We start from the raw sequence: 17,935 nt of genomic DNA on the forward strand, positions 1-17,935 counted from the left end.
CCAACCCTCGGCAGCTAGCGGTTGTCATGTTCCAAAGACATGTTCCTCTTTCTATTTACATCTCAGCCACATGAAAACATAATTGTCATTTGACTGTAGTAGGAAAGAAAATACTCCACAAAACGGAGGCCAACACCAGGAAGGAATAAAGAGAGATGAGGATACTTCTGAGTCAATATGATTCAGGAGGAAATTCTGCCCTGAAACGATAGCTGCGAACCACGTTTACATGGAAGCTGGCTCCTGTAACCATGTTTGGTCTCAAAGCTGTTTGACATGGTTGTTTTTGCTGTGCTAATGGAAGGTGCCAACTACAGAGACAGCCTTGAGCAATCTTTAAGTATGCTGTCTGCTTGGTGATTCAAAGCCAAGGAGGCATTCTATTAGCACAGCTAAGCAAGCGTAATATTTACAATTGAGGCTCTTTGTATTCTGTAATTATACAATGACATAAGCTGAGTCTAATGGTACTGGAGCCACTACTCAGAACCCTAGGAGTCTCTTCAATGGTTGACTTGAAAGCTGGAGCACAACCACTGGGTAGATCAAAAGATGGGGTGTGAGTAGGGTTGCCAACTCCGGCTTGGGAAACACCTGGAGATTTGGGGGTGGAGCCTGGGGAGGGCAGGGATTGGAGAGGGAGGGACTTCAGTGGGGTATAATGCCATAGAGTCCACCCTCCTAGGCAGCCATTTTCTCCAGGGGAACTGATCTCTGTCATCTGGAGATCAGTTGTAATCCCAGGAGATCTCCAGCCCCCGCCTGGAGGTTGGCAACCCTAGGTGTGAGGCTGAACAGGCTTTCCATTGGTCTGAGGATGGGCTGTAGGTTCCTACATAACATTCCTTGTTGCTTGTCCACCTGGCTTCATCTTCCATTTATATTCTCAGCAACTGCAGCGCCATCCTCTCCACATACCCATTGCAACACCATTTGCCCGGTTTCTTCTCCTCTTATTCCCTGGCTGCCCCCATTCCACTGCCACCAATAGTCCCTATCCCAGAAACAGCTGCTAACCCAGCAATGGCTGTAACCCCCGTCACCAGATCTCTTTCCCTTCATGTAGCCTGCATAAGCAAAGCCAACGAAGAAGAAGAGTTGGTTTTTATATGCCGACTTCCTCTACCACTTAAGAATCAAACCAGCCTACAATCACTTTCCCTTCCCCACAACAGACACCCTGAGAGGTAGGTGGGGCTGAGAGAGTGTGACTAGCCCAAGGTCAACCAGCTGGCTTCGTGTGAAGGAGTGGGGAAACCAACCCAATTCACCAGATTAGCGTCCGCCGCTCATGTGGAGGAGTGGGGAATCAAACCCGGTTCTCCAGATCAGAGTTCACTGCTCCAAAACACCGCTCTTAACCACTACACCATGCTGGCTCTCTATTGTCTATTCTGGGGCAATTTAAACCTCACTTGACCCAATTTTAAAGAAAACCTTAGGAGGAGGAGGAAGAAGAGGAGGAAGAGTAGCTTTTTATACCCTGGTTTTCTCTAAATTTAAGGAGTCTCAAATCGACTAACAATCGCCTTCCCTGCCTCCCCACAACAGACGCCTTGTGAGGTAGGTGGGGCTGAGTTTGGAGAGAAGCAAGCACCACCATCTCCTGCCCATCCGTTTGTCCACCTTCCCTCCCTGGCTGATACAGGGCAGAGCAAAGACATCTGGGGAAGGGAGGAGGATGTAGTGATGCTGCTCCTAGTTGCCGTGTCACCTGGTGAGCTTCTTCAGTGGCCAGCAGCAGCTTCTACCTCCATCTACCTTGTCCTCACCCCCATTAGCCAACTGGCTGGCTTTTCTCCTTTGCTCGCTTTCTCTGCCTGCCCAGTTCGTTTGCCACTGGCAGCTGCCTTGACCACCGCCCACCCCAACGTGGTGGCCAAGCACCACGTGATCTTTTTCTCCAGTTTAAAAAGTTTGGTATTTCCCTCAGGACTTTAAGGGGGGGACGACAGACTGTCTTGTCTGTAAACGGCCTTCTTCTGTGGATTTATTAATCTGCATTTTTGGACCCCGTTCAGAATTAGATACATCGATGATAAAAAAAGTAGTAAACATGCTAATAAATTAAGTTTAATCTTTCTTTCTCTTCTGGAGGTGCAAAAGCCTTTACTCGGGGGATTATGGGGGCAGTAGGGGGACCACACAGCCCATTTATTGTAGCCTAGACAGCCTTCTGGGACTAGGAAACCAGAGTAAAAGGAAGCAGGAATCCTGGGGAAAGAAGGTGATAGGAAATTACTCAGCCTAGGGATACTGGTGTGGAATAGGGCACGGTTAGAGTTGCCAGCTCCAGGTTGGGAAATACCTAGAGATTTTTTTGGGTGGAGCCTGAGCAGGGCAAGGTTTGGAGAGGGGAGGGACTTCAATGCCATAGAGTCCAATTGCCAAAGTGGCCATTTTTTCCAGGTGAACTGATCTCTATTGGCTGGAGATCAGTTGTAATAGCAGGAGATCTCCAGTACCTGGAGGTTGGCATGGTCCATAGGAATATGAAGAAGGTATGAAGAGAAAGAGTTCCAAAAAAGGAGTGAAACTAAAAAGGGGAGCAGTAAAGTTTCCATCCATTCACTGCTTCTGAGATTTTGTAGAAAAGCTGTCGAATTCTAAACATCCCTGCTTATTATATAATATTGCAATCTGAGGAATACTTTCCTGGGAGTAAGCCCTATTGAATAGACTTGAGTAGGATTCTAAGCAGACCTGTTTAGGATTGTACTGTAAGACTACAATAGAACAAATAAATAGAAATATTGTTTTCAAGGTGAAGTATAAATCTAGTTACAACTTACTCATCTAAGCAAGGGCTGAAAACATGTCAACTGGTGACTGTAAATGTTGTGTGGAATGTGGTTTGCCAACATACTATAGGCTTGATATCCAACTTTCTGTAGCCTTGCCCAATTCCTCCACTTTAACACCAGAGTGAAGTTACTCTGACTGAATGTCCATACTCTGACTGGATATTAAAATTATATGCAAGGAATGACCCAACTTCTAACAGCCACCCTTTGCTAGTTAATGATTTGTTACCCTCACTGAAGAACTTTGTCAATTATTCTCAGATCTCTTGGCTAGTATTAAGAAGGCTAAGGGCCCATGACTATACCTTGACAACAAACATTTTAAATGTAGCCATAAATATTTTATTTATTAGGTCTTTAAAAGCTTTCAGTATCTTACTTTTCAGATGGGGGGAGGCCCTGTGATAAAACAGCAGCGCAGATTCCATTTTTAATACATCTCTACACTAAGATATCAAAAGCTACCAGGTCGGTAAAGACTGCCTAGAAAATCTAGATTAAACAATATCTCAACTTTGAAGGAAGTTACCCTCTTCTTGGAAATTCTCCAAAAACGTACAGTGGACGCCTGGAAGAGAGTCACCCTAACCTGTGAACCTGTGCACTTATGTGAGGCTCCAAAATATGGTCATAATGGTACCAACCTACCTTGAGTAACTTGTAAAGAGGACTAAATATAGTACATGAAGTGGTTCCCACATGCAAGAGAACTAGGTGGAACACATGAAGCTGCCTTATATTGAATCAGACCCTTGGTCCATCAAAGTCAGTATTGTCTACTCAGACCGGCAGCGGCTCTCCAGGGTCTCAGGCTGAGGTCTTTCACATCACCTCCTTGCCTAGTCCTTTTAACTGGAGATGCCGGGGACTGAACCGGGGACCTTCTGCATCCCAAGCAGATGCTCCACCACTGAGCCACAGCACCTCCCCGTAGAATAGTGGTAGAATAGACTGTACCACTTCAGACTGTAGGTGGAGGGTCATATTTTGTAATGATCCCTATGTAAAAAAAATATATTCCCCACAAATAGAACATAAGCAAAAAAGAGAGGTATAGAACACCTACCCTGGATGGCCCAGCCTAGACTGATCTCATCAGATCTCAGAAGCCAAGCAGAGCTGGCCCTGGTTAGTATTTGAATGGGAGACCACCAAGGAAATCTATGGTCACTATGCAGAGGGAGGCAATGCCAAACCTACTCTGCTTGTTTCTTGCCTTGAAAACCCTACGGGGTCATCATAAGTCGGCTGCAACTTGACACCAGTTTCCTCCACCACCAGAACCTTTCTACCTGCTCTCCTAGTTTTCTGTTTGCATGGAGATTTTTACACAAAGGTCCATTTAAAGATGGAACACATCTCCTGTGGAAAAGGCCATTCTACCACCAGCCAGCATGGTGTAGTGGTTAAGAGCGGTGGTTAGGAGTGGTGGACTCTAATCTGGAGAGCCGGGTTTGATTCCCCACTCCTCCACATGAGCGGCGGAGGCTAATCTGGTGAACTGGATTTGTTTCCTCACTCCTACACATGAAGCCTGCTGGGTGACCTTGGGCTAGTCACAGCTCCCTTAGAGCTCTCTCAGCCCCACCTACCTCACAGGGTGTCTGTTGTGGGGAGGGGAAGGAAAGGTGATTGTAAGCTGGTTTGATTCTTCCTTAAGTGGTAGAGAAAGTCAGTATATAAAAACCAACTCCTCCTCCTTCGTTTTCATTCTTCAGCATTTGTGAGTGCAGCCTGCTTTGAACACCTGAAATATGCTATAGGACAATGGTAAATTATTATTTTCTCACTACAGTATTCTTCATAGAGAATTCAGACACAGGATGCAATCCACTGAAGTGCTGGATGAATTTCTCAAAACATTGGTTCCAGTGGCAACAGCTATTCTTGCCAACCTGCTAAGTGCTTTCAAACTTTGGGGTGGGTTACTTGAAAGCATAGGACTTCAGGACTGAGATTTATGTCAGTGAAACCCTGCTGAAATTTATGGGACTGCTCCAGAATCCTGAAGCAGATGGTTTTTGTAATGCAAAATCTGCATGAATGATTAATTACTTTAAGTGGTTGGTCTTTGAAAGTTTAATATTTCTTCCAGTCCTCTTCTTTCATATCCCACTTTGCTAAGTTACAGATTTTCCATTAAAAAAAAAAAGGAGTCTTAATACTTATTCTGCTCTTCCAAAACAAAAAGATCACAGAGCAAATGTTATGATATTTTTACTTTACCAAGTAAGGCTGCAAAGAAGGGAGCAAGTAATTAATTTAATTAGGAACAGGTCCGGATCACACATGTTCCCACTCAGTGAAAGCCAGTAATTGGTGAGAACGTACCCAGAATGGTCAATGACACACAGAGTTCTATGGCAGAACCAATAAGGCTTCTCAGCAAGCAAGATGATTTGAAAATAGCTCCTCAAAGGTATAATATTTGCAAACCATTGTAATAGAGCTATTTAAAAATGCTTTATAGTAAGATACGGGAAGGAAGGCAGCATGGTATAGCCTGATTTTGTCAGCTCTTGGAATCTAAGCAGGGTCGGTAGTTGGATGGGAGACCACCAAGGAAGATTTTGCAGAGGAAGGCAAAGGGGGAAGAAGAAGAAGAAGGCAGAATCAAACCAGCTTACAATCACCTTCCCTCCTCCTCACCACAACAGACACCCTGTGAGGTAGGTGAGGCTGAAAGAGAGTGACTTGCCCAAGGTCACCCAGCAGGCTTTGTGTGTAGGAGTGGGGAAACAAATCCAGTTCACCAGATTAGCCTCCCTTGCTCATGTGGAGGAGTAGGGAATCAAACCCGGTTCTCCAGATCAGACTCCACTGCTCTAAGCCACCGCTCTTAACCACACTGGCTCTGACTTGCAGTAGTTTCTCCAGGATCACTGGGTCAAAGTACATGATATGATTTCTTGATAGTTGGGTTCTGGGATTGCTTTCTCCACAGGTCCACAGCAGCTACAGGGGAACTACATTTTAAAAGCCTGAAGGGGCACGATTCCGCTCAGCACTGAGCTTAAGAGGAGGAGAGGCTCCAGGAGGGCCCTCCTCACACACCGTTTTTCATCTTGGGAACAACCGGGAAGATGGCCATCAACTTCAGAGCCAGCGAGGTATAGTGGTTAAGAGCGGTAGACTCTGATCTGGAGAACCGGGTTTGATTCCCCACATAAGCGGTGGACTCTAATCTGGTGAACTGGTTTGTTTCCCCCACTCCTCCATATGAAGCTTGCTGGGTGACCTTGGGCTAGTCACAGTTCTCTCGGGACTCTCTCACCCCCACCTATCTCACAGGTGTGGGGAGGGGAAGGTGATTGTGAGCCACTTTTAGACTCCTTAAAGGTAGAGAAAAATGGGGTATAAAAACCAACTCTTCTTCATTCATTGTTTGGGAGAATCCAGAGACCTCTGTAAACCAAGAGAGAATGCTGGACTAAATGGACCCCTGACCTGAGCAAGCAACGCAATTCTTGCAGGCCCACAGCCAGTAGTATACTCCAAGCTTGGACTTTTATTCTACCCCATCACTCTGACATTATGTGTTTTAAACATGCCACAATAGTCAAAATAAACTTTCACCCAATTCTGCAACAGTTCATCTGTTTCACTACATCACATTGACCAGCTGTCTAAGGACCCTTTTTAGACTGCAACAAGCGGAGTCTAGAGTATGCGGAAACATATTTCCTCGGAACAGATGTAAAGAGTAACATAGCTACACTGCCATTCCTGCCATAACTTTTCAAGAGAGCCAGCGTGGTGTAGTGGTTAACAGCAGTGGTTTGGAGCGGTGGACTCTAATCTGGAGAACCGGGTCTGATTCCCCACTCCTATGCATGAAGCTAGCTGGGTGACCTTGGGCTAGTCACAGCTCTCTTAGAGCTCTCTCAGCCCCATCCACCTCACAGGGAGTATGTTGTGGGGAAGGGAAGGTGATTGTAAGCCGGTCCTATGAGGAAAGGTTGAAGGAGCTGGGTATGTTTAGCCGGAAAAGGAGAAGACTGAGAGGGGATATGATAACCATCTTCAAGTACTTGAAGGGCTGTCGTATAGAGGATGGTGCCAAGTTGTTTTCTGTTGCCCCAGAAGGTCGGACCAGAACCAACAGGTTAAAATTAAATCAAAAGAGTTTCCATCTAGACAATAGGAAGAATTTTCTAACAGTTAGAGCGGTTCCTCAATGGAACAGGCTTCCTCAGGAGGTGGTGAGCTCTCCTTCCCTGGAGGTTTTTAAGCAGAGGCTAGATGGCCATCTGTCAGCAATGCTGATTCTATGAACTTAGGCAGTTCATGAGAGGGAGGGCATCTTGGCCATCTTCTGGGCACTGGGGCTGTGTGGGGGAGATAGTTGTGAATTTCCTGCATTGTGCAGGGGGTTGGACTAGATGACCCTGGTGGTCCCTTCCAACTCTATGATTCTTTCTTTAGTGGTAGAGAAAGTCGGCATATAAAAACCAACTCTTGTTCTTCTGCAAAAAAATTAAAAAACAAACCCAAAGCAGACTAATATTTTGCTTAGTAGTTTTACACATGGATTGCACAGGATTGAAATTAGGCTTGCCAGCTTCCTGGAGGAAAAAAAAAGTCCTGTCCTTTTAACAGAGGCTTAATAGGATGTTATTTATCAGGTAATGGTATGGACTGCCATGCCATGAAATGCTTCAGCTGCCCATTTCCACACATTAAGCCTCTATTAAAAGTCATTGTGCTTTTTTCTTGGCAACCCTAATCGAAACACATTACCACAGAACAGCAATTTTGTCATGGCACTATTTCAGTTTTCTAGCATTTAGACATCCAGTTTTTTGCTGGAAAAACAATGAGCAAGTCTAACAGGCACCTATTGCATAGTGACTGTGCCATCCTCATCAGTGCTGAACAATGTAACTGCACCCCTGTACTGCCATCCATTCGATGGACATTAGTTTTATTTCTTATGTTGACAGCTCAGGGATGGGAGAGAGGGACCCCTGTAGCTCTTCAAATTAAAAATGGCTCTTTTTTTCTGGCTATGTTTTTCCTCCTTATAGTGCAGCATATATGTCTTTCCTTGGAAAACAAAGATCATTTATGCATGGGAGTTTTACCTGAGGTTCGTTGCTTGCTGGACCCACACTTTCCAGTTGGGAATCTCTGCACCAGCAGTCTCCAAACTCAAATCAAGTCCTGCCCCTTTAAATGCTGCTTTTTAATTGCTTACTTCGCAATGCTCACTGTGAGAGAAAATCCCCCCAACCCAATTGCTGCCTTAAAAAAGCATTTTATGAACAAAAAAAGGAGCAATCTGAAAGAAGGGGCGGGAGAAATCCAAGCCTCAGTTTTAAAAAGTTTTTCTTTTGCTCAGAAAGAGCTCAGAGGAAGCAGGAAGCATTTGAATCCCCGCCTCTTTACACGCTGCTTTGTAATTGGCTGTGAGAGAAGCTCAGCTTCTGTGTCCAGTGCTTTGCCTTCTGCATGGAGATTTCAGCCGGGATGAGCTCAGGGGAGAGGGAAAAGTCGGGTTCACAGAGGAATGGGAAGACCCAGACATTGCGAGGGCTGGCAGCGAGGTCATTTCTAATGGACGGAAAACTCGTGCAGAACTCCAAGGACCACCGAATCAGACAGGGGGAGAACGTGAATCCAAGTACCCATGCATAAATGACCAAAAACTACAGAGTATTTTTTGGAGTGACAGCATGCCTGGACATTGTGGGGCACTACATCACTCTAAGTGTGTATAAGTGATATCTCCTTGAATGGGATGTCCCTGTCTTTGTCTTAACCTGGGAACTACCCTCTGACCCCTCCTCTCTCTCTCTCTGTCCTGTGTTCTTCCCTCTTGCCACATGTCTTTTCATGAAGTCACACATCTCTACAGATCTCTCCTGATGCCGGATCAGCTGGCCATTTGTGATAGGGAAAGTATTCTTTAGACTAGGCTTCTCTCTCTCCTTCCGACTGCAACCTGAGTGTGAACAAAATCTACTTTTTGCAATATACTTCTTGGGAGGTTTATGTACTGCACTCGATATCATACTTATGCAACTGGGCAAACTCTGCTGTATTAACCAAATATCCCAGTAGTACGATACTTTGCTCTTGGCAAAGGACTTGTCTTAATGTGAATATATGTGGGTTAAAACAAATCTGGAGAAGCTGACAGTTGTATGTTAAATGGACAATGAGACTGAGGTTTTCCTAACATATGGCGACGTTAATAAGTTCCCTTACCATGTGACCAAATAGTAAAAAATTGTGAAATGTTTTCACTAACGGCTTCTACACCTGCATAATTCCTTGGTCATGCTGTGGTAACAAAAAGGGAAGGAAACAGAAATCAACGGCATTGTTGAATAGCACAGCATAATTAAACTTCCGCTACAACCTCTACATCTTAGGAAGTAAACCCTAGGGAAATTAATAGAATTTCCTTCGAGGAAATGGACTTAAGACTGAGAAGTACTGAGAAGGGGGCTGCCACTGGCTCTCACCAGCCTCCCAATGCTGCAATGCATCCCACCACCCATCACGTTTACGTGGCAGAATGAACCCCAGAGATATTAGACCCTGGATTCTGAATTTGCTTTGATTTTTTTCAGCCTTGTCTCATGAAGCATTGTTTTATTTTACTGTTTATTTATTTATATGTATTGAAAGTTTGCGCCTATTGCACTAATTCATTTAATGCAATTGATTTGAAGCCTTATGTTTGACACCCCTGGATTAGAAAGTGGCAGTAGGATCTGGGAGACCCAGGTTCAAATCTTCACTCTGGCCTGAAACTTGCTAGGTGTCGTGGTGCAGGCAAGGAGCGAGAGCTGGAAGTGTAGTCTGGGGAACAGTCCAAGGTCATTCACAGTTCAGGCAAAGCCCAAGATCTCAGTACCAGCAAGGGAAGTCCAGGGCGTTAGTCAAAGCCAGTCCGAGAAGTCAGGATACCAGGAATCCAAAGGATAGCAGGGAAACAAGGTCGGTACACAAAGAGGTTGGTGACAAGTTGCTTGCACAACAGCCAAGCCTAACTGATGGCTTAAATCCCTTCCCCTGCTGCTGTAGCAGAGCCAGCTGATGCTGCTTAGGCTGAGTTCACAGGTGGTGCTTCAGCCCTGCTCTTCCTCATCACTGCTACTGAGGAGGTTCCTCTGTAAAGCCTTCAGCCTAGCACTTTGCCGTCTCTGCTGCATTGCCAGACGGAGCTGTTTTCTTCTCTGCTCCAGTGGCCTTGGAGAGGCCTCTGGAGACACTGCATGTTGCAAGGTGTCAGGTCCAGCTGGAGTCCTTGAGCTGACAGGCTGCAGGCATGGTGAGTCATCTCCTGACTTTGGCTGATCCTCTATTCTGCAGGCTGTAGTCCCTGTGGTTGTTCCTGTGAGACTTCTGCCTGAGGATGTCCCTCTGTCCTGGCTTCTAATTCCCCTTCGTCAGAGGAGGTCTCTGCAGGCTGACTCATGACACTAGGTGATTGTAGCCCAGTCACTCTCTCACAGTCTAACCCACCTCACAGGATATTTTTTGTGACGATAAAAGGGAGGGAAGGGGTTTAAAAATATATATATATACTAAATTAAATTTAAGTTAGATCAAAATGCACAACAAGCAAGTTTTCAGGTGTGTTTTTGACTAGGATTCCCAACTCCAGTTTGGGAAATTCCTGGAGACTCAGGAGTGGAGCCTGTGGAGGGCAGAGTCTGGGGTGAGCAGGAATGTAATGCAATGGAGTCCATCTTCCAAAGCAGCCGTTTCCCCCAGGGGAACTGATCTGTGTAGTTTGGAGATCAGTTGTTATTTGGAGAGCTCTGCAGGCCCCACCTGGAGGTTGGCAACCCTAGCTTTTGACCCAGGGAGCCAATCTGGCCATCAAAGAATGGAAAACTTGCATCGGGCTGTCCTTTGACATGTGAAGCAGGCATGGATCGATCCAGAAAGGCCGCATGCCTCTTTGTTTCCAAACAGATATTAACGGAGTACATAAATCAAAGACACTGACAAGATCCAAATGCCACTTAGTACAACCCCTTCCCTCCAGACATGAGGCACAGCTCTGCCAAAAATCTCACACAGCGGAGGGAAAAAGTAGGAGGGCAGGTTTTTCTAACCCACTTTTCTCTACCTTTAAGGAGTCTCAAAACCTTGCCTCCACCACCCCCCACCCATAAAAGGCACCTTGTGGGGTAGGTGAGGCTGAGAGAGTTCTGAGAGAACTGTGACTAGGCCAAGGTCACCCAGCAGGCTTTATATGGAGGAGTGGGAAATCGAACCCAGTTCTACAGGTCAGAGTGCGCCGCTCATGTGGAGAAGCGGGGAATCAAACCCGGTTCTGCAGATTAGAGTCCACTGCTCTTCTGATGGGGGAGATTCCTCATCTTTCGCTCCCCATTGCTAAATTCTGCGCCATTGCAATTAAAATATGCAAAAATAGGGTGGGAAAAAAACTGTTAAATTCTTTTATACTTTTAGTAATCTTAAGTTGGCAAGCCACTTTTGCGACATGCACCAATTTTGTGTATCATATTAGTACTAGATTTATTTTAAATCAATTTTTGTAATTTGTAACAGTTTTTACAGTTTGATCAAGTTGGACAATATGATAAACTAACTTCTGGCTGGTCAAATAGACCGTATTAATAAACTTGACTTGACACTTTACTTGTGTCCACTGCTCTACACCACTCTGGCTCTCACAGTGGGGGGAAAAACAAGCACACTGAATAAGGGTGCCTTCAGAGAAAACAGGCGAAGCTGATTGAATAAACCAAACTCCATTCTATGGAGGAAGGTATCTCTCCCACTCTCAGCTCCCAGGTCTCCAGGCAGTTACACCTTGGGGTGGGTGGAAGAGACTCAGGCCCAACACTAAACTAAAAGGCCTAAATAAGTCCCGGTGCTGCCTTCATTTACAAGGCTAGCAGTCACTTTCCACCTCTTTCCCCAAGCAAACTGTAAGGGACCAACACTTCAAAAACAAACACTGTGACTAACATGCACAGCACAGCATCATAGTTTTCAGGAGTTTCCCCCCACTCTATAAATATTTGCTGGCTCTGTAAAAAAAAAACGGGTGGCAGCCAGCCGAGAACCCAATCCTTATCAACATGTTAGACACAACCATGATAGACATAACCATGATTACTTCGTCATGTTCTGCTGCCCCGTTCAAGGTCAAAGTTTTCAGCTCCTAAAATTTACTGGGGCTTATAAATTAAGGCCACGTGTCTTCCGTTTGTCTGCCATTTTGCTCTGCACGTATATCTCACAAGCTGAAATATGAAACTTCTTAAGAACTCAGGGGTGCTGCAACGTAGGGGATCCAATGTGTTAACACAGGAAGCTCTCAGATCAAATCTCACCTGAGTCAGATTCACCTACAGCCCGATCCTATGCACAATTAAAATTACTTGAACTCGCTCATTTCGGCAGCCTTCAGAAGGCCTATGTTTGCATTGGATCATGGCGGTTTTAAGCAAAGTACTCTCAGGTCGTTTATGCATGGGTACTTTCACTCATGTTTGCCCCCGGTCTGTCTCGGTTGTTCCGTGGAGTAATGCATGAATTCTCTGTCCATTAGAGATGACCTCGCAGCCAGCCCTCACAAATCCCGAGTCTTCCTGTTCCTGTAATAACCTGAGTCTTCGATCTCCCCTGAAATCAACCTGGGTGAAATCACCATGCATAAGCCAAAGCAGGGGAGTTGGGGTGTGTGTCAGTTGGGGTGTGTGTGAAATTTTTCTCACAGTAAGCAGTCCAGCCAATTACAAAGCAGCATTTAAAGGGGCAAGGACAAAAATGCTTCCTGATTTTTGTCTCCACCCAGAGTTCTTTCTGAGCAGACATTCACAAAAACGAAACGGTTTTAAAACGACGCTTGGGTTTCTCCCCCTCCCCAGTTCCTTTTAAAGAGCATTGTTTTTGAAATTGTTGTATAAAACATTTTTGTAAAATGGTACTTGGGTTTCCGTGGGGGCGGGGGGAACTGGGCATTTTTCTCACAGCAAGCACTACAGCCAATTACAAAGCAGTGTTTTCAAGGGGCGGGGGGACGCTTCCGGATTGGAGCTTGGTGACTTTGCTGTTGCATAGTGTTTTTTGGATTCGCAACAGAAAAGTGTGGGTCGAGCGAGCATCAAACCCCAGGTAAAACTCCCATGCATAAATGACCTCAGCCCCACCTGCAATATAATGCTGGCATCCGTTACAGAGGTTTTCTAACAATTATTAAGAGCTTTTCTAAGAATTATAAAGAGCTTCTCTAAGAATTATTGGAGATAACACACTTGAATTGCTTTGAATGTTATCTATACACAAAAGCCAGCATCTTGTAAAGTCAGCCAGCCTGTTCTAGTGGTTGGGGTGTCGGACAAGGATCTGGGAGACACAGGTTTGAATCCCCACCTTGCCATGAAAGCTTGCTGGGTTGTTTCCTTCGTTGTTGTGAGGATAGCATGGAGAAGGAGAGAATGTTGTAAGTACTTTGTGTCCCCATTGGGGAGAAATGAGGGGTATCCAACAGCAATGCAGGAGGGGTTCTCAAACTCTTGAAGGGGGTCCCACTTCTAACCAGATTCTTCATTTTTGGCATCCACTTGCAAAATAACTCCAGTGCTGCTTTCCTCTTCCCCAACAAAAAACACACACATGAGAATCTCACATTAGTTAACGCAGAGCCAGTTTATATTTCACTTTGCATTTTTTTTTAGTATGCATGCATACATAGCATTACTGGGCAACAGGCTGTATTTTGTGGTCATTTCACACAACATACAAAGGCAAATACAGAATTTGCCACCAAGCCTCTTCTCCTAACTCATCATTTCCCACTTCCTCCTTCCTGTCTGCACAACCCTTCCTGAGAGAGAATCATGTCCCCGTTCACAGTCTGAGAACTACTAGTACAGGGGACAGAGCATCAGATTAGTCCGGGGTTAAATCTGCCACGAAGTGCAGCTGGGTGGTCTTGGGCCAGTCACTCCCTCCAACTTCAATTTGTTGAGACTTTCTTCTTTTATGCATGGCTGTTTCCCTCGCGGTCACCCCTCTGACAACTTTCGGTCTTTGTGTTGATTATGCCTTGCTCTCACCCTGCATTTCCCAGCGTTTTCAGAGACCTGTTTTATCTCGAATTTGAAAATGAGGGCAAAATGTGGGGAAACGCAGGGGGAGAGTGAGGCGACCTCTGATGGTTGAAAACGGCATGCATAATCCACACAATGTCCCGAAGTCATCAGAAGGGTGACGGCGAGTGAAACAGCCATTCATAAAAGACCTAAGGCTGTGACTGGAAAGAGGAAAAGAGACCAGTATGAAATGCAATATACAAATGTCATGTATTGTTGGCCATTTATGCATGGCTGTTTCCTCACGGGTCACCCCGCTGACTACTTTGCTTTGCTTTGATTATGCTTGCATTTTCCGACCGTCAGAGGTTGCCTCGCTCTCCCCGTGCATTTCTGCGCATTTTGCCTGAGTTTTCTGGATTCATATTTAGCTAGCATCCAGAAAACTTGTGGGAAATGCACAGAAATGTGCAGGGAGAGCAAGGCAACTCTGACAGTTGGAAAATGCAAGCATAATCAAAGCAAAGCCCTGAAGTAGTCGGTGGGGTGACCGCGAGGAAACAGCTGTGCATAAATGGCCGCTGTCTTCTTAAAAAGGAATCCTTACTTCTATGGCTGTAGAGCACTGTTCCCAACCGAGGGTCCACGGACCCCCAGGGGTCCGCGAGAACTAAATTAAGGTCCGCAAAAAAAGTTATAAACATAATAAATTAATATTTTCAATTAAAAGTTCTCTATTATAAAAATATATAAACAAATATTATTCTAAGTTTAATGTTTAACTAACAGTTATGATTAAAGTTTATTTTCAAATTCTCGGAATTTTAATTTTGAACCTTGGGGTCCCTGCACCGAAAAAAAAGGCCTAGTGGTCCCTGGTCAAAAAAAGGTTGGAAACCACTGCTGTAGAGAGAACCTTGCAGACTACAAGGAAAGGAATGGGTAAAATCTTCAGAAGGGGCCTGGCTCAGTTTTCAGCGGCCATGCAAGTGGGGGGCATCAGCTTCATGCCCCATCCCTTTGTTCTGCTTTCCTGGCACCTAAGCCTGTTCCCTCAAGCCCCGGGGGAGAAAAATACCCAAGTCTTTTGAAAACCAAACTAAATCCGCCACCCTGTGAAAACTAATAAGTATCCCCTCTATTCCTTCATCCAAATCATTTATAAAGATATTGAACAACACATGGCCCAGGACAGATCCCTGAGGCACTCCACTAGTCACTCCTCTCCAAGTGGAAGAGGAACCATTAACAACCACTCTTTGGGTGCTTGCAGGGTCGAGGTCTTCGTGTTACAAAGCACACACCACTTGCTTATTTCATTGAGGGTATGTGTGTGTGTGTTTGTGTAACGTCGAAGGAAATTTTGGTGTCCTGCCACTGGCTCATGAGTTCCCTCTCTTTCAAGAGGGAAACCTACTGAAACCAGCTCGTTGGTCTACCCATGTGGAAGCCAGAGCTGCCGCTCTTTTTGAAACTCCCGATGTCCAAGCGCTAGTCAATGAACTGGGAAACAGGCAGAATATAGAAAGCGCCCCTGTAATTTTGGCCAAATTATTAGAACTTTTAATGCCAGCCTTTACCTGCACATCATCAAGAACCAAAAATGTCTATAGCCCATGAATCACAGAATCATAGAGTTGGAAGGGACCCCCAGGGTCATCTAGTCCAACCCCCTGCCTGCACAATGCAGGAATTTCACAACTACCTCACCTACACAGCCCCAGTGACCCCTACTCTATACCCAGAAGATGGCCAAGATGCCCTCCCTCTCATGAACTGCCTGAAGTCATAGAATCAGCATTACTGACAGATGGCCATCTAGCCTTTGCTTAAAAACCTCCAGGGAAGGAGAACCTACCACCTCCTGAGGAAGCCTGTTCCACTGAGGAATTGCTCTAACTGTTAGAAAATTCTTCCTAATGCCTAGATGGAAACTCTTCTGATTTAATTTCAACCTGCTGGTTCTGGTCCGACCTTCTGGGGCAACAGAAAACAACTCGGCACCCTCCTCTATATGACAGCCCTTCAAGTACTTGAAGATGATTATCATATCACCTCTCAGTTTTCTCCTCTTCAGGCTAAACATACCCAGCTCCTTCAACCTTTCCTCATAGGACTTGGTCATTGTTGCCCTCCTCTGGACATGGTCCAATAAGGAATGCAAGAACATGAAAAAACCTAGACAAATCAAACATCGAAGATTTAGGAATTGCTGTAACTCTTCTCAAATCAAAGATCTTCTCAAACCAAAAGGGAAATGTAAATCTATGATCCATAGGAAGAAACGTGAGACAATTTATAATGGATGGAACACTTTAATAAATGCCTCAAGGAATAGTAATCCCAAACAATTTTGGGCATTAATCTCTTCTTCCTATGGTCTGTGTAATGTGCTGTCAAGTCGCACCCAGTTTATGGCAATTCCATAGGGTTTTCAAGGCAAGAGACATTCAGAGGTGCTTTGCCATTGCCTGCCTCTGCGTTGCGACCCTGGACTTCCTTGGTGGTCTCCCATCCAAGTACAAACCAGGGCTGACCCTGCATAGTTTCTAAGATCCAGCTAGCCTGAGCCACCCAGGTCAGGGTGCAACAAGGGTAACTTGATGCAAAGAATTGCAGGGATCCAGAGCCTTTAATAGCAAGGATAGGGAAGGGGGATTGGGGTTGGCAGGTGCAAGCTTTTTCATACACCTGCCAAAAGTCCCCTCTTACATACCCAGCTATTAAAAGTCTGGGAGACCTTTCCTTCTTGGCAACCGGCCCGCCTGAAATTGCAACACAGCTAAGAGAAGCCCCCGCCTTTTTTTTTTGCATAGCGGGTGACACCGTGGGAGGAGCAGCCCTAACCTCAAACTGTTCGCTTCAGAGGTGGAGCGCCTGATTTATGTCAGCTGGAACAGAGAGAGAGAAAGAGAGGGGATTTGGTGTCGATTGCACAAGCACAAAGAATTTTCCTTAAAAAAAAAACCCCAACAGTTTCCTGGAGACACGGAAAGAAAGAAAGACCAAGGTCTCCTACCGTAGCTGCTCCCCGGTCAGCAGGACTTCCGCCATGTGTTCCAGTTCAGCTGCCCTCTGCTGCAGGGTGCCCAGGCTGCCTTCTTCCATCGTTACCAATCTGGCCTGGGGCACAGGACACAACAGGCCAAAGCTTAAAAGGGGACACACCAATTCCCTCCACCACAACATCCCAAACCTCCAGCTTGCAACTTAGCAAGAACCCCCCCACACACACACACACCCTATCCCTTCTGCATTCTCTACACATGAAGCTGCCTTATACTGAATCAGACCCCTGGCCCATCAAAGTCAGTATTGTCTACTCAGACAGCGGCTCTCCAGGGTCTCAGGCAGGGGTCTTTCACACCACCTACCTTCCTAGTCCCTTTAACTGGAGATGCCGGGGATTGAACGTGAAACCTTCTGCATGCCAAGTAGATGTTCTACCACTGAGCCATGGCCCCTCTCCATGACTCTCCAGGGTCTCAGGCAGAGGTCTTTCACACCACCTACCTTCCTAGTCCCTTTAACTGGAGATGCCGGGGATTGAACCTGGGACCCTTCTGCATGCCAAGCAGATGCTCTGCCACTGAGCCACGGCCCCTCTACACCTGCCTCCCAACCACCACCTTGAACCTTGTCCTCTTTGGAGGTCGATGACGCCCTGCTGTAATTTAAAGTCCCATGGACGCTTGGCTCCTGACGCTCTTGCTCGCATCCTACACGTTAGGGGCCCTTCGCAGCCAGCAGCTTCCTTCTTCAGCTTCCCAAGTCCCCCCCCCCCTTCCCAGCCCTGCTTGCATTTCTGTCTGTGTGGCCATTTATTCATGGAAGGTTTTGCATTGGATTTGCCACTCTTTAGATGCACTTTTTCCCCATTCATATTCTCAAAACTCAACAGTAAGTTGCCATGCAGAGTTTTGAGAATTCCGATGGGGAAAATGTGCATCTAGAGAGAGACACATCCAGTGCAAAACCTTCCGGGAATAAATGGCCTGTCTGTTCCCCTGCCACCCTGCTCGGAAGTCTCCTCTGCAGTCCATAAAAAAAGCCCCGGAGCGATTTTGCAGCGGAGGCGCAACCTGGACGCAGGTCAGAGGG

The 17,935-nt window shown here is 45.9% G+C and overlaps 1 protein-coding gene across 1 annotated transcript in view; it reads right to left on the reverse strand.

The window, feature by feature from the left end:
* DEPTOR (DEP domain containing MTOR interacting protein) overlaps positions 1–16,950 on the reverse strand; it is a 65,531-nt gene extending 48,581 nt beyond the window's left edge. The window contains exon 1 of the mRNA XM_056854500.1: positions 16,854–16,950. Coding sequence (XP_056710478.1) covers positions 16,854–16,942 — 89 coding nt within the window. The 5' untranslated portion in view covers positions 16,943–16,950. The remainder of the gene's footprint in view (positions 1–16,853) is intronic.
* Between the last annotated feature and the right edge of the window lie 985 nt (positions 16,951–17,935).

Source organism: Euleptes europaea, chromosome 8 (genome assembly GCF_029931775.1).
Source record: "Euleptes europaea isolate rEulEur1 chromosome 8, rEulEur1.hap1, whole genome shotgun sequence".
In the NCBI taxonomy this organism is placed as follows: Eukaryota; Metazoa; Chordata; class Lepidosauria; order Squamata; family Sphaerodactylidae; genus Euleptes; species Euleptes europaea.